The sequence below is a fragment of the Balaenoptera physalus genome, assembly GCF_965194825.1.
Source record: "Balaenoptera physalus genome assembly, chromosome: 13".
NCBI lineage: Eukaryota > Metazoa > Chordata > Mammalia > Artiodactyla > Balaenopteridae > Balaenoptera > Balaenoptera physalus.
The window spans coordinates 17,659,402-17,685,705 of NC_138892.1; the positions used below are offsets into that span (position 1 = coordinate 17,659,402).

The 26,304-nt window shown below is 39.1% G+C and overlaps 1 protein-coding gene and 1 long non-coding RNA gene across 7 annotated transcripts in view; both read left to right on the forward strand.

Moving 5' to 3' along the window:
• SLC41A2 (solute carrier family 41 member 2) overlaps positions 1–6,366 on the forward strand; it is a 135,867-nt gene extending 129,501 nt beyond the window's left edge. For all 6 annotated transcript variants that reach the window (XM_082419441.1, XM_082419442.1, XM_082419444.1 and 3 more), the window contains one exon: positions 5–6,366. In XM_082419441.1, coding sequence (XP_082275567.1) covers positions 5–190 — 186 coding nt within the window. In that variant the 3' untranslated portion in view covers positions 191–6,366. The remainder of the gene's footprint in view (positions 1–4) is intronic.
• Positions 1–26,304, forward strand: part of LOC309640631 — a 317,179-nt gene that overhangs the window by 276,804 nt on the left and 14,071 nt on the right. The window lies entirely within an intron of this gene.

Here is a 26,304-nt window from a genome sequence, read left to right on the forward strand (position 1 = left end):
CTAGGTGTTTACCTTGCTGTGGATCGCTGACTGGATGGTCCATCATTTCTGGAGGAAAGGAAAGGACCCGGATAGCTTCTCCATCCCCTATCTGACGGCATTGGGTGATCTGCTCGGGACAGCCTTGTTAGCCTTAAGTTTTCATTTTCTTTGGCTTATTGGAGATCGAGATGGAGATGTTGGAGACTAATAAATCCTACAAACTGCTCTCAAGTTACCAAGAAGGAAAACACAAAGACAACCACTTATGGCTCTTTTTCAAAAATTTTAATTCAGTAGTTTGATTTCTGCGAGGGTAATCTTCAGTTGGCCCTGATTCCATTAAATGGCCTTAACATTTTTTTTTTAAAGAATTTGTGCTGAAACCAGAATGAACAGTATTTGTGCTGCTTTTCATAGAATAAATGATAATTTGACATAGACATAGACACAAGCTCAAGCTCTGAAATTAATTAAATAGGAAAGAATATAGGATGTTTACAATGAATAATTTTAAAACCACAGACGTAGCAGAAATGTAATGTATTACTGTTTAACTCATAATGCCACGTTAAAGGAAACAGAGTTCTGGTTCAGCCTTTCTTGTCTCACAGATGTGTTGTACTGCAAAGCAGATTTTAAAATGAAAGGGGCCCAACCAAGCTTGTAATAGTTCTAACTATGCCCACCTCTCTGCCAGCTGAGGATCCATTTACCAATTACTTTGCTCCTAACCTGACCTCAATATGTTCTGCTGAGTATGAGATAAACTCACTTTTACCTGTTTGTATGAATTTCCCTGTGCTGATGCTAATTTAATTTCAACTCTGCAAGTTCTCGGCAGGCTACCCTTTAAACACAGAATGGCCTTTAATGAAAGCAATGGGTCTTTTTTTTTTTTTTTTGGCCTTGCCATGTGGCATGCGGGCTCTTAGTTGCCTGACCAAGGATCGAACCCGTGCTCCTGCATTGGGAGCTCAGAGTGCTAACCACTGGACCGCCAGGGACGTCCCATCAGTGGGTCAGTTTTGATCATTGATTTGTTGAAAGAATGTTGATCTTTTTCTGAAGACTTAATAGTCCAAAATGAGATAACATGAGCTGTGTTTGTAGAAACAAGATGATGTGAGAAATCGTGTGTGTGTGTGTGTGTGTGTGGTGTGTGAAAGAGAGAGACAGAAGCTTTTGATGGAGAGCTAAATCTTTGCTAAAAATTGTTGATAGCAAAGATCATAGTGGGATATTAGCATTCTGTGGTTATTCTTCAGCACATTTTATTGGTATGCTTTTGTCATGTGGTGCAAAAATTTTGCTACTGGCCAGAATTTAGTATTTGTTACCTACCTTATAATTAATACTTTCTTCTCATTAAAAAAAACTGTACCATTTAATATAACCAAGCTATCATAAGATTTAGAATGAGCAAATGATTCATTCGCTCCTCTTAAGAACTCTATTGAAACTTGTAGGCTTACCATTTTAAAGGAGAAATTGGTGGGGTTACTTCGGTTATTGTTCATGCCTGTGCACATCATCTGTTTGCACAGGCTGATTTCTACGTGGGAGACTATCAGGTACACTACTATGTTTCTCAAATATTTTTCTAAAATTCTGATTGTATTCTGAACACTTGACCAACACCTTAGTTATTCAATAGGTAAGCATTTTTATATTACATATAGTTCATTTTTTTAAAAATGCAGTGGAATCTCTCAAGACTGTCAGATATTTAATAATTTAACTGATAAAGGGAAGAAGAAATGCACATTGACTTTGATCGTTGTGGTTTAAGTTGTCAATTAGTGTTAACATTATATAAGTAGTAGGTTGTTTATAAATATATTGGGGGAAGTGTTCCTATTAAGCCTTTTAAAATAAGGGGACTGTGGTTTAGAGATATATTTTTACTAATTTTGAAACTTTATTCCATTCTTCTGCATTATAATGAAGCTACTGAGGCAGAGAACTGAACTAATTATGGAATTTCTCCTTTGGAGAGTTATATCGTCACATAGTGAACATTCTTATAAAAGAAAGAATGATTAAGTTGATGAATATTTAGCTGCAAGATTTTTTATTTTTAAAATATCCATAAATAATTTCTTGGATTTTATTGTAAAGCATTTGTAAATTACTTATTTACATTTGGGCTATATGCTTCAGAAGGATTTATGTTTCCCAGTGATTTCTATTTTCATTTTTTTAACCTAAAGAAGTGCACAGCAAACCACATTTTTAAAGCATTTACGAACAACTTTAGTGCATTACATATTCCAAAACACATTCAAATACATGTATTATTTAGTACTCACAACAGTACATGTGAAATAGGTCAGGTAGATATTCCTCTCTCTATTTTACAGCAGAAGAAACTGAAAATCAGAGAAGGTACATTTTTAATGTTGCACAGCTACAGAGTACCCAAATTGTGATTAAGTACAGGTCTCCAGTCTCCTAAGCCAGTTCTATTTCTGTGACCCTCCAAATGTACCAAGAGTACCTAACTCATTAACTGATAGGAAATCAACTAGAGAAACAGGATTTTCTAAAGTAGAATAGAGTATTGCTACGTCTCTCCAATTTCAGACAGGGAAATCTTCACTTAATATATCTTGATGGTAAGTATAGCCAACTCTAAATTATTCATGTTCCTAAGACCAAGGAAATCAAAGATAAATGAATACTTTGGAAGAAAGAACAATGCCTTATTTAATTGCCACCACCCTTCCCAGATCTAGCCATTTTCCATGAGATGCTAATAGATAACTGGGATGACTGATATGGGTTCTGTCCCCTCTCTCTTTTGCTACCCAATCTTGGTGACAGCAACAAAATGTCTAAAAGACATGTAACGGGAAAAAAAATAAAGACATGGAAAAATCAGTCACCAATTAGCTGAATTAATTTATAAAAGAGGTTTAAATTCCTTTTAAAAAATTTTGCTGGTTTTTTGAAAGCGTTTTCATAAGTGGAACCAATAAGATAACTTTGCCTGCCCACAAAAATCATTTATTATCAGTCTTATATACAGCAAATTCACAATATTTATTTTTATACAACATAAGTTTGCTTTCTAAACTTCTTCCCTTCACTAATTTATCAGGCACTTTATTTAAATACAGATAGTCTTTTCAAAGACATTTTTTATTTTTTCCCTCCAATCATTTTTTTCTTAAAAAAATAAAGTTTCTTAGAACCTAATAAAATAGAAACTGATGGTAATGTATCTTCTGGGAGACATCAAAAATTCCACGACGTAGACTATCAATGATGTAGCCAAGGGAAGTACATTTTGAAGGGTCTTTCAGTAATTGGGCTTCCTTGCCTTATGATATAGCTCTAGTATAGTATACCCATTTATAATGGGCATCTGCCATCTTTGAATTGTTGTAAACCAAATAATAAAATTTAAGATGTATTTACCCAGCCTTGTTGTACTTACTTCTTGATAAACCAGATGAACACTGAGCCTGTGTGGAACTCACCCAGAAGAGACTGGGTGGTCCGTGTATATATGTTGTGTTTATGAGCATAATAAATTGGGCTTTGACCATACCTAGATCTCCACTCCATTGCTTTACCGCTTTTTCACTGTTAGGTTCTCTCCTCATTATTCAGCTTAGGTTCCTTGGCCCATCAATCTGTACATCCTCAACTGCCTCCTTCATACTTACTGGACAGCTCTGGTTAAATACAGCTCTCTGCCTATCCTTTGCCTACATTTGAACAGCTGAATATGGTTCGTGAAGAACCCATGACTGCTAGGACAGATCTTTACATTCATAACCTCAGACATCAAGTTAACCCTCAACTGCCCAGCAACCTCCTCTATTTCTCTAATCACTTCACTCTCTGGGAGATCAGGCTTTTGTCCCCACCACTCTACTGAAAGTACCCCCGTCAGGGTCACCAGCAGTCTCCATGTTGCAAATCCAGAGATCAGTTCTCAATAAAAATCCTCATCTTACTCAGCCTCTAAAGGTATATGACAGAGTCTCCTTCCTCCTTGAAATACTTTCTTCACTTGGCTTACAAAAAAGTCTGCCTTTTGCTTTCTTTTCTGCACCACTGGAAGCCTCCTCTCTGTCTTGCTGGTGGTTCCTCCACCTCTCAATCTCTTAAGTGTTGGAATGCCCTACAGCTCAGTTTTTATTACCATTTCTCTATTTTTTATCCCTAGGTGACCTCACCTATCTCATTGTTTCAAATGCCATCTATACCTATTATTCCTAAATTTCTCAGTCTGGACTCTCACCCGAGTTCCACATTTGTATTTCCATACTAAACAACCAATGGATCACTGGAGAAATCACAGAGGAAATCAAAAAATGCTTAGGGACAAATGAAAATGAAAACACAACAATCCAAAACCTATGGGATGCAACAAAAGAAGTTCTAAAAGGAAAGTTTATAGCAATACAGTCTTACCTCTGGAAACAAGAAAAACATAACCTTACACCTAAAGCAACTACAGAAAGAAGAACAAACAAAACCCAAAGTTAGTAGAAGGAAAGAAATCATAAATATCAGCAAAAATAAATGAAATAGAAATGAAGAAAACAATAGAAAAGGTCAATGAAACTAAAAGCTGGTTCTTTGAAAAGATAAAATTGATAAACCTTTAGCCAGACTCATGAAAAAAAAAAGGAGATGGCTTAAATCAATAAAATTAGAAATGAAAAAAGTTAACAACTGAAACCACAGAAATACAAGGGATCATAAGAGACTACTGCAAGCAGCTATGTGCCAATAAAATGGACAACCTGGAAGAAACTGACAAATTCTTAGAAAGGTACCATCTTCCAAGACTGAACCAGGAAGAAATAGAAAACATGAACAGACCAATCACAAGCACTGAAATTGAAACTGTGATTTTAAAAACTTCCAACAAACAAAAGTCCAGGACCAGATGACTTCACAGGTGAATTCTATCAAACATTTAGAGAAGAGTTAACACCTATCCTTCTGAAACTATTGCAAAAAATTACAGGGGAACACTCCCAAACTCATTCTATGAGGCCACCGTCACCCTGATACCAAAACCAGACAAAGATACCATAAAAAAAGAAAATTACAGGCCAATATCACTGATGAACATAGATGCAAAAATCCTCAACAAAATACTAGCAAACCGGATCCAACAATACATTAAAAGGATCATACACCATGATCAACTGGGATTTTATTTTAAAGACTTTTTTTAATGTGGACAATTTTTATTGAATTTGTTACAATATTGCTTCTGTTTTATGTTTTGGGTTTTTGGCCGTGAGGCATGTGGGATCTTAGCTCCCCAACCAGGGATCGAACCCACACCCCCTGCATTGGAAGGTGAAGTCTTAACCACTGGACCGCCAAGGAAGTCCTGATGAAGTAGGATCAGGACAAGTGGGATTTATCCCAGGGATGCAAGTATTCTTCAATATCAGCAAATCATTCAGTGTGATACACCACATTAACAAACTGAAGCATAAAAACCATATGATCATCTCAATAGATGCAGAAAAAGCTTTTGACAAAATTCAACACCCATTTATGATAAAAACTCTCCAGAGTTTTTATCTCCAGGTTTTATCATACCTCAACATAATAAAGGCCATATACGACAAACCCACAGCTAACATCATACACAACGGTGAAAAGTTGAAAGCATTTCCTCTAAGAGCAGGAACAAGACAAGGATGTCTACTCTGCACCACTTTTATTCAACATAGTTTTGGAAGTCCTAGCCACAGCAATCGGAGAAGAAAAAGGAATCCAAATTGAGAAAGAAGAAGTAAAACTGTCACTGTTTGCAGATGACATGATATTATACAAGAGAATCCTAAAGATGCTATCAGAAAACTACTAGAGCTCATCAATGAATTTGGTAAGTTTGCAAGATACAAAATTAATACACAGAAATTTCTTGCATTTCTATACACCAACAATGAAAGATCAGAAAGAGAAATTAAGGAAACACATTTGTATTTCCAAATGCCTGTTGAACAACTCCACTTGACTACTAGGTATCTTAAACATTTGAACAACAGTATCAACCTCTTTGATCTAATTGACATGTATAGACCACTATTCCAACAACTACAGAATACACATTAAGGGCTAATCTCCTTAATATATAAAGAACTTCTATAAATCAGGAAGAAAAAGACCAACAACCCAATAGTATAATAGCCAAAGACAGATAGTTCATAGTAAAAACCAAATAGATGCTCAATAATTGCTCAAAATAAAAGAAGTGCTAATTAAAACCACACTGGGACTTCCCTGGCGGTCCAGTGGTTAAGACTCTGCACTTCCACTACAGGGGGCGTGGGTTCCATCCCTGGTCAGGGAAGATCCCACATGCCGCGCAGCATGGCCAAATAAATAAATTAATTAAATAAATACATTTTTAAAAATTTCTTCAACTGGACAATCTCTTTACTTCCCCAGGGCATTTGCCTGTGCTGCACCCATATCTTTGAAGGCTCTTCCCCTCACTCTTCCCAAGCTAATCCCTTAAAAAGAAAAAAAAGAAAACCACACTGAGATACCACTTCTTACCTATCAAATTGGCAAAAATACAAAGTCAGAACATTCTCTTGGCAAGGCTGTAGGGAAACAGACAAAATTGCTAGTGGTAAATGATAATTTTACCATGGTAAAATGATAATAACTCTGTACAGGGGAATCTGGCCGTATCTACTAAAATTACAGATGCACTTACCATTTGATCCTATAGTCCCACCATCAGACCCAGGCAAGTCAAGCCCCTGCCCTGAGCCCTCTGCCACATTCAGTGATTATAAAGGTATGGCCAGTGGGCTAAATCCAGTTCACTGCCTATTTTTGTAAATAGTTTTATTAGAATGTTGCCATGCCCATTTGCTTACATACTGTAACCAAATATTTTTGGCTGCTTTTCCTCTATAACAGCAGAATTGAGTAGCTGGCAAAGAGACCAAACAACCTGCAAAACCTAAAGTATTTACTCTCTGGGCCTTACACACAAAAAACTTCACCCACCCCTGCTTCCTCAGATTTTACTTCTAAGTCCCCCTCTGGTACCTGGGACTAGCCAGGATCAGCAGTGCCATCCGGGTAGGCTGCCCAACCTGAATCTGGTCCTGTATGGGCTCCAGTTGCCAGAAGCAGACAGTCCTTGGACTTGAACCTCAGATCTCTTTCGTCAGCATTCTGATTGCAGCATCATTTCTGGCCTAGAGCATCCAAATGTGGGGAGGTGGTTGCAGGCATCCTTTACTCTCTGCCCCCACTGCTTGCAGCTGGGAGGGTCTCCCCACCCTCCTGCAGGTTCCACGCTATGTGTCAGGCAGTCCTCCACGGGTAGCCACTGCTTTCTCCCCAGAAGGCTCCACAATTGGCCCTTCCAATGGATGTCCTTTCTTGCCTCCAGTTGATGTGGTAATGCCATGCTCTCCCAGGTCAGTCTTAAATTGTACTGGACAGCCATTCACTGTGTGGATGGGACCATTCTTCTCAATATGCTCCTGGGCCCTCGCCTAGGCTCCCCACTGGTGACAGTGTGTGGAAGGCAGGGGTTGTTAACAAAGTATCCAACGACACTTGTTAAAGATGGTAGGGCACCATCTTGACTCAGGACCATCGTGATAGATATAGGGACAACTGCAGTGGGATTTTACAGTGTGGGAGAGAGGTGGGGCTCAACTCCAAATACAGCACAAGCAAAAGAGCAGGGTGGGTGTGAGTGGATGGAAAATTACTAAGAGGAAACATCAGGAATAAGAGCAATTCTGGCTAAACTGACCTAACAGGATTCTTTGCTGAAGACAGGCCAGGGTGATCAAACATTGCCTGGGAGAAGGTGGAAGATGAAGAACCCATCAGATATCGAGAGTTATCAGATATCAGGGGTACGGGGTTCTGGTTAAACTGACTTAGGGTTCTTGCTAAAACTGGATTTTACAAGGAAGTGCATAGATGGACCTAGGAGAAGTTTCCAGAGCCTGACGAAAATTTGAATCTTTGTAAGGGTGCAGTCAACACTGAAAGAAATCACACCTAGAAATGCAGTAACCACAGCCTAAGGGTTCAAGAGACGGCATGGTTGGAAAACGTGTTGTTCTGCATTTATACTATAGAATTCCAAATGGCAAATTTTATATGATCAGAAAACAAATTATCGTTCACGGTTTCCTGCACACCTCTGGTAAGACGAGTGTTTGTGGCTGCCATTAACAAAGCACGAGAACGACCTTTGAGAAAGCCCTTGGAAGTCCATATTCACTGGGGTAAGATGGATGATGCGGCAACACGAGTAATGTCGTAAACAGCGGTAAATAAATGGCATTAGGGAACTGCAGAGGCCAGAAAATCTATAGTGTTTCCATACAAATAGGTCCTGAAGAGCCAGAGCATTGCAAGTAGTAACAGTTTTACTCTCTTTATCTTCACAGTGGGAGACATTAGCCAGGAATGGCACATTTGATGATAAAGAACACAGAAGATGGTGCCTGGACGCTATGAAGAATCTTTGCATTCATTGAACAATCAACAAAGAGGTAAGTATCTCTTTTCTACTCATTATACCAAATTTTCATCGATATATCTGTATACTTCATATGGGCCCAAGACTTTTGTAAAATATTTAAAATTCAAATTGCTTATGAGGTCCAGGGCCTTGCAAAGCTTTTCCTGGAGCCCCGCACACCCTAGAGGTCACTCGACATCCAATTTTTGGAATCTAAATACAGATATTCCCAAATATCTATGTAATGGTGTACTTCAAGGTTATTCATTGTAGCTTTGTTTATAATCGCAAAGGAAAACAACTCAGGGTCCTGGTGGAATAAATTGTGGTACAATCACACCATTGAACATAGCACAACTGGGAGACAAGAGGAGTGAGAAATATCTCTACAAACTGATAGGGGGAGACATCCAGGAGAAAGAATGAGGTGAAAAAAGCAAGGCATGGAAAAGTGTGTAAAATATTCTCCTTCTTTGTAAGAATGAGGGAAATAAGGATAAATATTTGAGAAAGAAACACTGGAAGGGAAAAAGGTGTGTGTGGGGGGAATTGTTACCTATGGGGACAAAGAGCAAGAGGGTGCCCAGTGACAGGGACAGGAACAAGACTTGTCAGTGCGTACTTTTTATGTCGTTTTGATTTTTGAACCGTGTGGGTATTACTTCTGCAAAAAATAATGCAAAATTTTACCTGAAAAATATATTCTTTGACCTACTGATCCCACTTCTAGAAATCTGTTCTAAGAGAATAATCAGAATGTACATTGCAGCAATTTTCAGCTTGAAATTTCTCATTTGCAAACAGCCTAAAAGTTAAAAAAAAGATTAAATACAATACATTATACAGTCAATGAATTCATATTTGAAAAATCCTTTGATGAGTTAGAAAAACATTTGTGACAATGTGCGACCAGCACTGTGTACAAAATGACTGATGGAATGATTCCAATTTTTAAAATCATCAAAATGTTTTAAATGTTTTTTCCTCTGGATGATATGATTACAGATACTTTTTTCTTTTTAAAACTCTTCTGGATTGTTCAAATTTTCATTATTTTTTGAGTTCCTTCATAATTATTACTTTTCTAGACAATCAATCCCTATCTCTAATTAGCATTTAGTCATTGTTCAGCCTCTTAAAAAGAAAAAAAAAAAGATCATGGGCTGTCAGGTGCAAAGAGGAAATGGCGAGGAAGAGGAGCAGCCTGCTGTCCAGAGAGTTGGCGATTCTGTCCCCTCTCCGGTCAAATTGCCAGGTCTCTGTACAGTAGGCTGTTCCTGCCCCCTCTTCCTCACCATTTCCTCTCTGCTTTGCACCTGACACCCCATGACCTTTTCTCTTTCCTCATCTTCTTTGACCTCTGGGCTACATCTCAGGTTTGCCAAGATTTTCTTACTTATGACTTTGGTTTCCTAGGTATAATGACAGGCAGGAATAAGCAGAGCTCACATCCCAGCTTTACCCCTTCCTAGCTGTGTGTCAGTGGGCCACATCACTCATCCTAGACTTTTAATTCGACAAATATTTGAATCTACCTAGCCGATTGATTCAATTTAACTCAAATATTTATTGAGCACCTCTTTTATGCTAGGCATTATTCTAGGAGCTGGGGCACATTGGTAAACAACTCAGATAATAAAGTCTGTATGGGAGCTATATTCTAGAGTGGAGATTGAAAATCAATCAGATGATGATGATATCAGTAGAGCAGAGGGAAGCAGAGTACCTTACATGAGATGTTCAGAGAAGAAGCCCTCTGTAGGGCTTTGAGCTACAATCTGTGTTTCTAGAAAGGGCCACATGTGAAAACCTATGGAGGCTTAGCATTTCAGACAAAGGAAATGCAAATGCAAAGTCCTTGAGGAGAGAATGAGCTTGATCTACTCTAGAAACTAATGGAAGGCTAGTGTCTAACTAGACACATGCTTTTTTTTTTTTAAGTATTTTACATTTTATAATTTTTTTCAAAATATTTCTATAACTTTTTAAAAATTAATTTGTATTGGAGTCTAGTTGCTTTATAATGTTGTGTTAGCTTCTACTGCACAGCAAAATGAATCAGACATACATATACATATATCCCCTCCCTTTTGGATTTCCCTCCTATTTAGATCACCACAGTGCATTAAGTAGAGTTCCCTGTGCTACACAGTATGTTCCCCTCAGTTGTCTATTTTGTACATAGTATCAATAGTCTATATGTGTCAATCCCAATCTCCCGATTCCTCCCACCCCACCCCTTAACTCCTTGGTATCCATACATTTGTCCTCTACGTCTGTGTCTCTATTTCTGCTTGGCAAATAAGGTTAGATGACATGCTTCTTAAGAATAGGAACCATGTCGTACTTTTCCTTTATTCTCCAAAGCACAAATTGTGTATGAGTGCATACACAATTACATATTGTTTGGTAATGGTGAGCAATTTTCTAGCATGTTCAGAGCATATATGACTGATTCAGGAGAAATTCTTTTAACTATGGTGGATTTAAATTTCATTTAAATTCAAAGGTTGACTTACAACTAAAGTCTTCCATCACTTAGCTAACCCAGACTGAAAGATGGAGTGCTACATTTACCTGTGGGTGTTGTTGACAGGGAGCATGGAAACGCCCTCTGGCCTGGGCTGTGTTGTCATGTTTCTCTTTTCAGTATATATCTGACATCAGAATCTCCATTTTAATAAACATTACACTAACTTTGGAGCCATATTGAGCTACTAATTTGGTATTCTATCCCTCAATAAACCTATTTTCGATGATTCAAATAGTTACCAAAAATGCATTTTTTTCAACAGAGGGGCTCTATCTATGTTGTATTACTTATTGGCCACCTCATTGTTATACAGGAGAATCATTACTCATCATTAAACTTATTTTTAATTTTTTAAATTTGTGCACTTTTTTATTGTGGTAAAATATACATAACATAAAATTTAGCATTTTAACCATTTTTAGCGCACAGTTCTGTGGCATTAAGTACATTAAGTTCATTCACATTGTTGTACACCCGTCACCACTATCCATCTCCAGAACTTTTCTGTCATCCCCCATCATCAAATTTAAAAAAATGTTTTAACCCCGTTGTTACCATCCATAGAACATTTACCTAAAGATGCCCATGTAGAGGGAGAAGTTGGACTGTAAATCAATCACTGCAATTTGCCCTTATGACTTTTCACTTAGGATGTATATTTGGAGCCAACATACATTTTATCCATAGATCTTAATACCAGCAACTTCTAAATCTGCAGTCACACAGAGCCTCTGTTTGTCTCTAGTTTCAGCTGCTCTGGATGAAGATATCCTGTCTCTTTGAAGTATATTTTCCGGCATTTCCAAAAGGACTTTTGTGAACACCACATTTTAAGTCAGACCACTCCAAACACACTCTACACATGTGGAAAACTCTTCCAGGCATTTTCATGTGGTGCAGTGGCAAACACACCAGGAACTTCATTACATTCTGATGGATGATAAGGGTTCAGTGTGTCAACACAAATAATCAATAACCAAACAACAACAGGAACAGAAAAGAGTTTTATTTGAGCCAAACTGAGGACTATAGCCTGGGAGACAGCCTCTCAGATAACTCTGAGAAACTGCTCTAGAGAAGCATGGTTTTCAGCACAGTTTTATATCTTGTCAGAACAAAGAACATCAAACAAGTCAAGGATACCTTCCTTCAAGGTTTCCAAAAAAAAAAAAAAAAAAATCAGCATGTACACAGTGAGTCAGTATGGCCTTGGCACAGGGAGGACCAGAATTGGCATCCCAGGAAGGGAGGCATTTAATCATTATTTTTAACATGGACATTCTTTACTTCTGGTCAATGCACCCTTTTCTTTAGTGATTAAAGCAGATGTACAATGTGTGTTTGATAGGCCATAAACAGGCTGTTTTAGTTAGCATAAAATTCAAGTTAGCTCATATATAAGCCAGAATGACTTCCCCAGACTTCAATATGTGAACATTTCTCCCATTAAGTGTCTGGCATATAATTAGACCTCAATAAACAGTCATGATCAGTGAGTTCACCAGAAAGCCAGCTGATTTACCAAAAAAGCACAGCTCTGAAACAACATGCACCTGGGTTCTAATCTCAGTTCCACCCTTATGCAACCATGGGCCTGACTTTAGGCAAATCAACCTGTTTGAGGATCAGTTTCCTTCTTCATAAAACAGTGATGATAACTACCTTACAGATTTCACAAAGATGAGGAATAAAGTATGTATATTATAAGGGCTGAATGAAGAGTAATTATTGGGAGACTATGTTTTCCACAATGTTTTCAGTTAAATAGATCCACTTCTGTTTGGTGTGTTCTACAGATGTGAATGCTGGGTTTGAATCCTGCCCCTGAATGAGCAGCTCAACCTCCGGCAGTTCATTTAACCTCCAAGACTCAAGTTTCTCATTCATCAGAAGGGGGTAGAATGTCAATCCCAATTTCCCAATTCATAGAGGAGAAATATTTTGCATTTTGGTTCACATAAGAAGACCTGTACAACACTGAAGAAAGATATTTGTTATATTTGGATTTCAATGGCTTTATTAATGCACAATTTTCATAAAAATAAATTGCACCTACTTAAAATATAAAAAAAAAGAAGGGAGTAGTGATTCCTACCTCACGAGGTGGTAGGGAAAATTTAAAACATCAAGTGTCTGGAACGAAATAGCAGGCAGGTGGGATGTGCTTGACATATATTAGTTTTTCTACCTTCCCCTAAACTATTTCTATAAGATTAAAATAATAACAGTAGAATCAAGAATTACAGACTGAAATATCTGTGAGAAAATCAAGTCCACCTGAGTTGTCCACCCAAGTGCAGGAGAGTCCCCTCTCTGAAGGGTATGGCATCAACTCCAGGGGTAAGACACACACTGTCCATTCTTCTGAACTCAGGTACCAGTGACGGATATGACGACAGTTCACAACACTGAGTCAAGAGGTGTGGTCTTTAGTGTCAAAGAGTCTTTGGGAAACCAGAGACAGAAAAAAAAATGGTTTTAAATATGGAAAACCTGCACAGTTACAACTGAATTTTGGGAAACTAAATTGCCAATCCATACACTGTGGTTTTGCAGGGGGCATTTGGCTGGTTATAGGAAGGAAAAATTGCTATTAAGGAGAAAGGAAAGAAACAACTCTATTGTTTCCACATTTTAGAGGGCAGACCAGTTTCAAGATGGCAGAATGGCCAACACTGAAATCTCACCCCTTCTCTCCAAATCCAGAAAAATGATAGATAAAAATGGGAAAAAAATTGTAAAGCCCCCCAGCAAGAGCTGCCCCCTCCACCTCCACAGCTTCTTCTCACTTCTGCTAATGCGTTTGCAAGTTCTACTCCCTAATGCATGTTTCCTCTGAGAGCTGTGACAGGGGAGCCACAGTAGCTCAGAAAACAGCTGGGAGAATTCTGAGCTCGTGACAAGAATAACAGAGCACAGGAAGAAAGTCGACCTGATAAAAAGAGATTCATCAGATGTGTTCTGGGGGCGGGTGAGAGGTTGGGGGTGGAGGGAGCAGCCTGTTTGAGGTACTCCCTAGTGGGCATTTATGGTAATGACAGGCAAGGTCGCTGGGCAGAGCTGGAAAGAGAATTTTTCTGCATGAGACATTTGTCTATTTCTCCCATTTATTCAGTCATTTATTTATGTCAGTATGGACTCATGGACATTTCTTTTATACTTTGGGTTATAATCCAATACTATTTTATTATTTTGTAACATCTTTATTGGAGTATAATTGCTTTACAATGTTGTGTTAGTTTCTGCTGTATAACAAAGTGAATCAGCTAGATGCATACATATATCCCCATAGCCCCTCCCTCTTGAGCCTCCCTCCCACCCTCCCTATCCCACCCCTCTAGGTGGTCACAAAGCACCGAGCTGATCTCTCTGTGCTATGCAGCTGCTTCCCACTAGCTATCTATTTTACATTTGGTAGTGTATATATGTCCATGTCACACTCTCACTTCGTTGCAGCTTACCCTTCCCCCTCCCCATATCCTCAAGTCCATTATCGATGTCTGCATCTTTATTCCTGTCCTGGTCCTAGGTTCTTCAGAACCTTTTTTTTTTTTTTTGGATTCTATATATATGTGTTAGCATACGGTATTTGTTTTTCTCTTTCTGACTTACTTCACTCTGTATGACAGACTCTAGGTCCATCCACCTCACTACAAATACCTCAATTTCGTTTCTTTTTATAGCTGAGTAATATTCTATTCTATATATGTGTCACATCTTCTTTATCCATTCTTCTGTTGATGGACACTTAGGTTGCTTCCATGTCCTGGCTATTGTAAATAGTGCTGCAGTGAACATTGTGGTACATGACTGTTTTTGAATTATGGTTTTCTCAGGGTATATGCCAATACTACTTTATTTTATTGCTCAAATTTTGCCCAGCTCTGGCCATTAGGAGCTCTTTTCTTTTCAGTAGCCTCCTGTATCACTTTGACACACCCCATTCTTGTGGGGTTTGTGTTCTGTTTTTTCTTTTTGTGTGCTTTCTTACGTTCTAGCACTACAAGATGCTCCCAGCTCATCCCTTTTTTTTCCCTATAGTGCTTTGAATTAATAGAGTTCGATATGGATTTTTAATGTATATGTCCTCAGTATTTGTAGTGTGTTATCTCAGGACTCCAGAGAATAGAAAAACTATTTTACTGCAGTTAGATTTTTTTCCAGGACTAATTCTTTCCCATATATTATGCATACATGGTGTCTGGAAAGGAGAACATCGTCCACCCTACCCTTGTATTGTTTCCTCTTGGTCTTAGAAAAGAAGCAATCTCCTGTGATGGATATAAACACTTACTAGCTTTGTGTGTCATAAGAGATGTTAGAATGTCTTTCTATTCCAGAGGCTATATATCATGTTTCCTGAAAGTACTGTAGTACCAGCATCTTCAACTTACTGGGCTGTTTGTCTTTTGAGCAGTAAGAGTTCTTCATATATAAATTCTCTGTGAGATATGTGCTTTGCAAATTTTGGAGAACTTGCCTATTCACTTTTTTAAATTAAAATTTAAAATTTTTATTTTTTTACATATACTTGACATATAACATTCTATCGGTTTCAGTTGTACAACGTAATAATTCCGTATATGTATATATTGCGAAATGATCGCCCCAATAATTCTAGTTGCCATCCATACCCACACTTAGTTACAATTTTTTTCCTTAAGACTAGAACTTTTAAGGCTCATCTTTTACATTTCCTGCCCCAGTCCTAGAATCAGCAATTTCTCCAAGGAGCCCCGATTCCTTTTATTGGAGAATTAGAAACCACGATCTGGGCGGTAGGTATATTCATTGCTGCCGGGGAGTTGTTCTTTTGCCTGGAAGAACAACTCCCCAGCAGCAATGCTGGGGACTATGTATGTATACACACATATGTTTCTCATCAAGGAAACATATGTGTGTATACTAACCTATGCATATACATATACCTATGAATATTTCTATATGTAACCATATATATCTATATTAGGATAAACATGAGTTCATACTGATGTCTTCAACTCTAATCCATTACCTCACAGATTATTCTAGCCTCTTTTTGCTTATCTGTAAACTCCCACTCCAACAATGAGAAGTCTGGCTCACCATCTGCCATATATTTATTTAATTGTTCAGTTCCAATACACATGTAACACGGTATCAGAATTGTTAACCTGTACCCCCATGGGATGGCCATAAAACTTTATTATGTCTAATAGTCAATTTGAAATTGTCTTGTGTTCTGTGCTGTGACATTTTGCTTCATTGTCTCAAAGTTTTCAGTAAAAAGATTGTAACATATAACAGCTTTGTAGTAAAAGAAGAAAAGCCTTTCCGGGGCAGGAGGGAAAGGAATACAAAGCAAGGACAACGGCCCCCGAGGCATCAAGAATTCAAAAGGTACAGGAATTAAGGCAAAGAGGACTAGGAGAAGTCCTTTCTCCTGTCCTTGGAAATTTTCAGAAATATTTCTAAAGGTTTGGGAATTGTCATACTATGTGGAATGAGGCTTTTATTCTTCAAGATAAGCTAGGCTAGGATGCGGTAACAAGTAAACTCTGGAATCTCAGTGGCTTCACACAGTGAACCTTTTAGCCGGGTGTGGGTCATGAGGTTCGTCTCTATCTTAGAGCTACATCGTCTTGAACACATGGCCTCTAAGGTCACTTCAGAAGAGAAAGAGAAAGCTGGGGAATTATGCATTTTTAAGGACCAGGTGTGGAAGTGGTGTACATCACTTCTACCTTAACTGAAAGGAGGCTGGGAAATGTGGTCTTCCTGTGTACCCAAGAAGAGAAAAAAGGAAATGAAATTTGGTTGAACACATGACATCTGTCTCCACCACAGCACTCATGACATTTTATTTGGATATTACACAACTCAGGAGGCTGAAGTGCTTGAAGCTATTTGGGGAACACAAAAAAGAGAAACACACAGCAAGCCAACTCAAGTCATGGAGTCACCACATTACCAACTCCTCAGGGCAGAAAACCTAATTGATTCATCTTGGGTCTGGCGTTCAATCAGCTGAGGCCAAGTAAGGTCAGGGGTCACTAGGTAATTGGATTGCCTCTTCTGGCACCGTGAGCTCTCTAAGAGAGAGGGCAGAGGGGAGGACTGGCATCTCTGGGGTGCACACCAAGCCAATCTGCACATCCCAGGCCAGGTGACCTGAAAGGCTCTTTTATCAGCTGCTAAGAATAGACCAGGAAACAACCTTTGCCTTATACATTATGTGTCACTGTAACCAGGCACTTTCAGAAGTAAAAGTTGCAAGGTAAAATTATATAACATAAATAGATCTAAAAGCCTACACACAGAATATGCATAGAAAACACTTGGATTTTTTTTTTTGAATGGTAAATCTCCAATTTTCCCTAGATTGTTTAGGAAGGAGGACACCCTTAGATTGAATATGGCCAAATTTCTTTTCCTCATATCAAAATGAGTTTCTATCAGGTAAAACCACAGAGAATGGAAGTAGCTCCAAAACTCCTGCAAGAATGAGAGGTAAATGGATTCAGTCTCAATCTTGGTTAAGTTAACCTGTATTCTTTGAGAAACTCTGGGCCCAGGGCTGGGCAGATACTAAAATACCATTTGGGTTCAGTCTACTTTGTGGTGATGGTAAAACTAAGAAGGCTTTAAAAGTGATTTCCAGAAGTGTTTTGGTTTTTGTTATTCTGCTTTTCCCCAAAGGCAATAGTCAAGTAGCTTTGGGATGTAGGTTTCCTCTGTCTTGGCGTTCTACTCCTCTCGGTGAATTAACAGTTGATTGTCCTATCAGTACTGGGGCGTTACTGTTATACACAGAGTGTGAGTGTGTGTGCCTGTCTGCACGTGCATGCGTGTGCTGTTTGTACCTGACTATCACACCTGGACTTGATGCTATGATTTGCATAAAATGGTATACATCATATATGATGATATACATCATATAAGGCACCAGGAAGGTAACCTAAACCTAGTACTCCCTAAGGTTTGTTAAATAGTTCCTCTTGAAAGGACATCCTTTGAATAGGGTTTTTTTTTGCCGTAGCAGATGAATAAATATGCATGATATATACATTCATTGGAAAGTGTTTTATAAAAATTATTACTTGTGCTTTGATTCCCTAGTGCTTTAATGGTTTCTGCTAATAGCATTTCAGAAATTGAATATAACAAGATGTGAGATGCCTAGCTCATATAGATGCTAATTGGATTTGGCACAGTCTAGTGATTTCGTAAAACTTAATATTAAAGAGACAGTTTTTATAGGGATCCAATGCGAGCTGATCTAGACCATGAGTGAAGTTAATGAGTTTTTACTAAGCGCCGTATGTGACACCACTCCTGCTGTTAGCGCCCAGGAGAGTTCCAAGGATGAAATGAGGTACTTGCCGTTCTTAGTAAATACTCTCTGAAGGGGTCAAAGATTTACAGATGAGAAAATTCATAGCAGTTACTGATAAGAGTAAAAATTGTAAACAAACTAGGTGTCCAACAATAGAGGAATGATTTTAAAAACTATGGTACCTAATTTGCAAAATATATGTAAAATATATATCATCATGTACAATCATATTTTCCAGAAACATTTAATGACATGGGGGAAATTCTCACATTATAAGTGAAAAAATCAGGATATATGCAGGGTTTTTTTTAACATCTTTATATGAGTATAATTGCTATACAATGTTGTGTTAGTTTCTGCTGTATAACAAAGTGAATCAGCTATATGTATACATATATCCCCATAGTCCCTCCCTCTTGAGCCTCCCTCCCACCCCTCTAGACGGTTACAAAGCACCGAGCTGATCTCCCTGTGCTATGCAGCTGCTTCCCACTAGCTATCTATTTTACATTTGGTAGTGTATATATGTCCATGCCACTCTCTCACTTCGTCCCAGCTTACCCTGCCCCCTCCCCGTGTCCTCAAGTCCATTTTCTATGTCTGCGTCTTTATTCCTGTCCTACCCCTAGGTTTATCAGAACCATTTTTTTTTTTAGATTCTATATACATGTATTAGCCTACGGCATCTGTTTTTCTCTTTCTGACTTACTTTACTCTGTATGACAGACTCTAGGTCCATCCACCTCACTACAAATAACTCAATTTCATTTATTTTTATGGCTGAGTAGTATTCCATTGTATATATGTGTCACATCTTCTTTATCCATTCATCTGTCAATGGACACCTAGGTTGCTTCCATGTCCTGGCTATCGTAAATAGTGCTGCAGTGAACATTGTGGTACATGACTTTCTCTGAATTATGGTTTTCTCAGGGTATATGCCCAGTAGTGGGATTGCTGGGTCATATGGTAGTTCTATTTTTAGTTTTTTAAGGAACCTCCATACTGTTCTCCATAGTGGCTGTATCAATTTACATTCCCACCAACAGTGGAAGAGGGTTCCCTTTTCTCCACACCCTCTCCAGCATTTATTGTTTGTAGATTTTTTTGATGATGGCCATTCTGACTGGTATGAGATGATACCTCATTGTAGTTTTGATTTGCAATTCTCTAATGATTAGTGATGTTGAACATCCTTTCATGTGTTTGTTGGCAATCTGTATATCTTGTTTGGAGAAATGTCTCTTTAGGTCTTCTGCCCATTTTTGGATTGGACTGTTTGTTCTTTTAATATTGAGCTGCACGAGCTGCTTGTATATTTTGGAGATTAATCCTTTGTCAGTTACATCGTTTACAAATATTTTCTCCCATTCTGAGTGTTGTCTTTTCATCTTGTTTGTGGTTTCCTTTGCTGTGCAAAAGCTTTTAAGCTTCATTAGGTCCCATTTGTTTATTTTTGTTTTTATTTCCATTTCTCTAGGAGGTGGGTCAAAAAGGATCTTGCTGTGATTTATATCATAGAGTGTTCTACCTCTGTTTTCCTCTAAGAGTTTTATAGTGTTTGGCATTACATTTAGGTCTTTAATCCATTTTGAGTTTATTTTTGTGTATGGTGTTAGGGAGTGTTCTAATTTCATTCTTTTACATGTAGCTGTCCAGTTTTCCCAGCACCACTTATTGAAGAGGCTGTCTTCTCTGCATTGTATATTCTTGCCTCCTTTATCAAAGATAAGGTGACCATATGTGCATGGGTTTATCTCTGGGCTTTCTATCCTGTTCCATTGATCTATATCTCTGTTTTTCTGCCATTACCATAGTGTCTTGATTACTGTAGCTTTGTAATAGAGTCTGAAGTCAGGGATCAGATTCCTCCAGCTCCATTTTTTTCCCTCAAGATTGCTTTGGCTATTCGGGGTCTTTTGTGTTTCCATACAAATTGTGAAATTTTTTGTTCTAGTTCTGTGAAAAATGCCATTGGTAACTTGATAGGGATTGCATTGAATCTGTAGATTGCTTTGGGCAGTATAGTCATTTTCACAATGTTGATTCTTCCAATCCAAGATCATGGTATATCTCTCCATCTGTTTGTATCATCTTTAATTTCTCTCATCAGTGTCTTATAGTTTCTGCATACAGGTTTTTTGTCATTCCTAGGTATTTTACTCTTTTTGTTGCGATGGTAAATGGGGGTGTTTCCTTAATTTCTCTTTCAGATTTTTCATCATCAGTGTATAGGAATGCAAGAGATTTCTGAGCATTAATTTTGTATCCTGCTACTTCATCAAATTCATTGATTAGCTCTAGTTGTTTTCTGGTAACATCTTTAGGATTCTCTATGTATAGTATCATGTTATCTGCAAACAGTGACAGTTTTACTCCTTCTTTTCCTATTTGGATTCCTTTTATTTCTTTTTCTTCTCTGATTGCTGTGGCTAAAACTTGCAAAACTATGTTGATTAATAGCAGTGAGAGTGGGCAACCTTGTCTTGTTCCTGATCTTAGTGGAAATGGTTTCAATTTTTCACCATTGAGAATGATGTTGGCTGTGGGTTTGTCATATATGGCCTTTATTACATTGAGGTAATTTCCCTCTATGCCTACTTTCTGGAGGGTTTTTGTCATAAATGGGTGTTGAATCTTGTCAAAAGCTTTTTCTGCATCTATTGAGATGATCATATGGTTTTTCTCCTTCAGTTTGTTAATATGGTGTATCACATTGATTGATATGCATATACTGAATAATCCTTGCGTTCCTGGGATAAACTCCACTTGATCATGGTGTATGATCCTTTTAATGTGCTGTTGGATTCTGTTTGCTAGTATTTTGTTGAGGATTTTTCCATCTATGTTCATCAGTGATATTGACCTGTAGTGTTCTTTTTTTGTGGCACGTTTGTCTAGTTTTGTTATCAGGGTGATGGTTGTCTCGTATAATGAGTTTGGGAGTGTTCCTCCCTCTGCCATATTTTGGAAGAGTTTGAGAAGGATGGGTGTTAGCTCTTCTCTAAATGTTTGATAGAATTCACCTGTGAAGCCATCTATCTGGTCCTGGGCTTTTATTTGTTGGAAGATTTCTAATCATAGTTTCAATTTCAGTGCTTGTGATTGGTCTGTTTATATTTTCTGTTTCTTCCTGGTTCAGTGTCAGAAGGTTATGCTTTTCTAAGAATTTGTCCATTTCCTCCAGGTTGTCCATTTTATTGGCATATAGTTGCTTGTAGTTATCTCTCATCATCCTTTGTATTTCTGCAGTGTCAGTTGTTACTTCTCCTTTTTCATTTCTAATTCTGTTGATTTGAGTCATCTCCCTTTTTTTCTTGATGAGTCTGGCTAATGGTTTATCAATTTTGTTTATCTTCTCAAAGAACGAACTTTTAGTTTTATTGGTCTTTGCTGTCATTTCCTTCATTTCTTTTTCATTTATTTCTGATCTGATCTTTATGATTTATTTCCTTTTGCTAACTTTGGGGGTTTTTTGTTCTTCTTTCTCTAATTGCTTTAGATATAAGGTTAGGTTGTTTATTTGAGATGTTTCTTGTTTCTTGAGGTAGGATTGTACTGGTATAAACTTCCCTCTTAGAACTGCTTTTGCTGCATCCCATAGGTTTTGGGTCGTTGTGTTTTCGTTGTCATTTGTTTCTAGGTATTTTTCGATTTCCTCTTTGATTTCTTCAGTGATCTCTTGGTTATTTAGTAGTGTATTGTTTAGCCTCCGTGTGTTTTTATTTTTTACAGATTTTTTCCTGTAATTGATATCTAGTCTCATAGCATTGTGGTCGGAAAAGATACTTGATACTATTTCATACTTCTTAAATTTACCAAGGCTTGACTTGTGACCCAAGATATGATCGATGCTGGAGAATGTTCCATGAGCACTTGAGAAGAAAGTGTAATCTGCTGTTTTTGGATGGAATGTCCTATAAATATCAGTTAAGTCCATCTTATTTAATGTATCATTTAAAGCTTGTGTTCCTTCATTTATTTTCATTTTGGATGATCTGTTCATTGGTGAAGTTGGGGTGTTAAAGTCCCCTACCATGATTGTGCTACTGTCGATTTCCCCTTTTACGGCTGTTAGCATTTGCCTTATGTACTGAGGTGCTTCTATGTTGGGTGCATAAATATTTACAATTGTTCTATCTTCTTCTTGGATTGATCCCTTGATCACTATGTAGTGTCCTTCCTTGTCTCTTGAATTGTCTTTATTTTAAAGTCTATTTTGTCTGATATGAGAGTTGCTACTCCAGCTTTCTTTTGATTTCCATTTGCATGGAATATCCTTTTCCATCCCCTCAGTTTCAGTCTGTATGTGTCCGTAGGTCTGAAGTGGGTCTCTTGTAGACAGCATATATACGGGTCTTCTTTTTGTATCCATTCAGCCAGTCTGTGTCTTTTCATTGGAGCATTTAATCCATTTACATTTAAGGTAGTTATCAATATGTATGTTCCTATTACCATTTTCTTAATTGTTTTGGTTTGTTTTTGTAGGTTTTTTCCTTCTCTTGTGTTTCCTGCCTAGAGAAGTTCCTTTAGCATTTGTTGTAGAGCTGGTTTGGTGGTGCTGAATTCTTTTAGTTTTGCTTGTCTCTAAAGGTTTTAATTTTTCTGTCAAATCTGAATGAGATCCTTGCTGGGTAGAGTAATCTTGGTTGTAGGTTTTTCCCTTTCAACACTTTAAATATGTCCTGCCACTCCCCTCTGGCTTACAGAGTTTCAGCTGTTAACCTTACGGGGATTCCCTTGTATGTTATTTGTTGCTTTTCCCTTGCTGCTTTTAATATTTTTTCTTTGTATTTAATTTTTGATAGTTTGATTAATATGTGTCTTGGCATGTTTCTCCTTGGATTTGTCCTGTATGGGACTCTCCACGCTTCCTGTACTTGATTGACTATTTCCTTTCTCATATTAGGGAAGTTTTCAACTCTAATCTCTTCAAATATTTTCTCAGTCCCTTTCTTTTTCTCTTCTTCTGAGACCCCTATGAGTTGAATGTTGGTGCATTTAATGTTGTCCTGGAAGTCTCTGAGACTGTCCTCAATTCTTTTCATTCTTTTTTCTTTATTCTGCTCTGCGGTAGTTATTTCCACTATTTTATCTTCCAGGTCACGTATCCGTTCTTCTGCCTCAGTTATTCTGCTATTGATTCCTTCTAGAGAATTTTAAATTTCATTTATTGTGCTGTTCATCATTGTTTGTTTGCTCTTTAGTTCTTCTAGGTCCTTGTAAAACGTTTCTTGTATTTTCTCCATTCTATTTCCAAGATTTTGGATTATCTTTACTATCATTACTCTGAATTCTTGTTCAGGTAGACTGCCTTTTTCCTCTTCATTTGTTTGGTCTGGTGGGTTTTTACCTTGCTCCTTCATCTGCTGAGTATTTCTCTGTCTTCTCATTTTGCTTAACTTACTGTGTTTGGGGTCTCCTTTTCACAGGCTGCAGGTTCGTAGTTCCCGTTGTTTTTGGTGTCTGCCCCCAGTGGGTAAGGTTGGTTCAGTGGGTTGTGTAGGCTTCCTGGTGAAGGGGACTGGTGCCTGTGTTCTGGTGGATGAGGCTGGATCTTGTCTTTCTGGTGGGCAAAACCATGTCCAGTGGTGTGTTTTGGGGTGTCTGTGAAGTTAGTATGATTTTAGGCAGCCTCTCTGCTCATGGGTAGGGTTGTGTTCCTGTGTTGCTAGTTGTTTGGCATGGGGTGTCCAGCAGTGGAGCTTGCTGGTCGTTGAGTGGAGCTGGGTCTTAGTGTTGAGACAGAGCTCTCTGGGAGAGCTCTCGCCGATTGATGTTACTTGGGGCCGGGAGGTGTCTGGTGGTCTAATATCCTGATCTCAGCTCTCTTACCTCAGAGGCTCAGGCCTGACACCCAGCCGGAGCATGAAAACCCTGTCAGCCACATGGCTCAGAAGAAAAGAGAGAAAAAAAAGAAAGAGGGAAAAAAATAAAATAAAATAAAATAAAAAAAAATTTTAATATATTATTAAAATTAAAAAAGTAATTAAAAAAAAAGAGAGCAACCAAACCAATAAACAAATCCACCAATGATAATAGTGCTAAAAACTAAACTAAGATAAACATATAAATCAGAAACTAGTCAGTCGCATAGAGCAAACCCCAAGTCTACAGTTGCTCCCAAAGTCCACTGCCTCTATTTGAGATGATTCGTTGTCTATTCAGGTATTCCACAGATGCAGGGTACATCAAGTTGATTGTGGGGATTTAATCCGCTGCTCCTGAGGCTGCACAGAGAAATTTCCCTTTCTCTTCTTTGTTCGCACAGCTCCTGGGGTTCAGCTTTGGATTTGACCCCTCCTCTGCATGTAGGTCACCCTCTGGCATCTGTTCTTCACCCAGACAGGAGGGGGTTAAAGGAGTGGCTGATTAGGGGCCTCTGGCTCACTCAGGCCGGGGCGAGGGAGGGGTACGGAATGCAGGGTGAGTGTGCGGCAGCCGTGTGTTCTCCCGGGGAAGTTGTCCCTGGATCACAGGACCTGGCAGTGGCGGGCTGCACAGGCTCCTGGGAGGGGAGGTGTGGATAGCGACCTGTGCTTGCACACAGGCTTCTTGGTGGCCACAGCAGCAACCTTAGCATTTCATGCCCGTCTCTGGTGTCTGTGCTGATAGATGGCAGCTCGTGCCCATCTCTGAAGCATGTTTAGGCGGTGCTCTGAATCTCCTCTCCTCTCGCACCCTGAAACAATGGTCTCTCGCCTCTTAGGCAGGTCCAGACTTTTTCCTGGACTCCCTCCCGGCTAGCTGTGGCACACTAGCCCTCTTCAGGCTGTGTTCACACAGCCAACCCCAGTCCTCTCCCTGGGATCTGACCTCTGAAGCCCGAGCCTCAGCTCCCAGACCTCACCCACCCTGGTTGGGGAGCAGACAAGCCTCTCAGGCTGGTGAGTGCTGGTCAGCACCGATCCTCTGTGTGGGAATCTCTCCCCTTTGCCCTCTGCACCCCTGTTGCTGTGCTCTCCTCCATGGCTCTGAAGCTTCCCCCCACCACCCCCCGTCTCCGCCAGTGAAGGAGCTTCCTAGTGTGCGGAAGGTTTTCCTCCTTCACAGCTCCCTCCCAGAGGTGCAGGTCCCATCCTTATTCTTTTGTCTCTGATTTTTCTTTTGCCCTACCCAGGTATGTGGGGAGTTTCTTGCCTTTTGGGAAGTCTGAGGTCTTCTGCCAGCGTTCAGTAGGTGTTCTGTAGGAGTTGTTCCACATGTAGATGTATTTCTGATGTATTTGTGGGGAGGAAGGTGATCTCCACGTCTTACTCCTCCTCCATGTTGAAGGTCCGAGCCAGGATGTATGCAGTTTGATCTTACTGTGGACTGTCTTCCACCAACCCTCACCTAGAGATTATGGAGAAACAAAGAAGCCACTTGGGTTTACCAGTTTTCCTGGTAAGTCAATGGAAGGAAACTATAACACAGCCTAGGCAGGGAGGAGTAAATACCACAGGAAGGAAATGAATCCTCAGAAAGGTCAGGTCTATAATTTCAGATCTTATTTTAGGAAAACAGAACTCACATTTATTCATACCCTTAGGGTCTCCATCTCAACGCCCCCCAAGCTAGAGTCAGCAATCACTGAAACCCAGGCTCACTACTGCCCCTGGTGGAGTCAAAAAAGAAACCACAGGGAGTACAGCCACTGGTGGTCTTGGGCTGTGAAATTTGCACATCAGGAGCAGGTCTTAGTGAGCTTGTTGTTTCTACAGGGATGAGTGGCAGGCAGCATGCTCCAGGGAAAAAGGAGCAGGTTGGAGAGACCATTGGGAGAAGAGAGAAGTGGGAAGATTTTGGGTGTAAGTGAGGTCCACATGGCACAGCCCTGAAGGCCTAGCCAGTGTTTCTCACTACCACGTGTTAGAGTCACCTGAGTGCCTAAAAAAGCATGGATACCTCGACCCAACTAACTGAGTCAGCTGTGGGACCTGGGCACCTCACGGCCCTAGTACAGAAGGTGAGAGTGGGGCAGTACCAGTACAGTAAACCAGG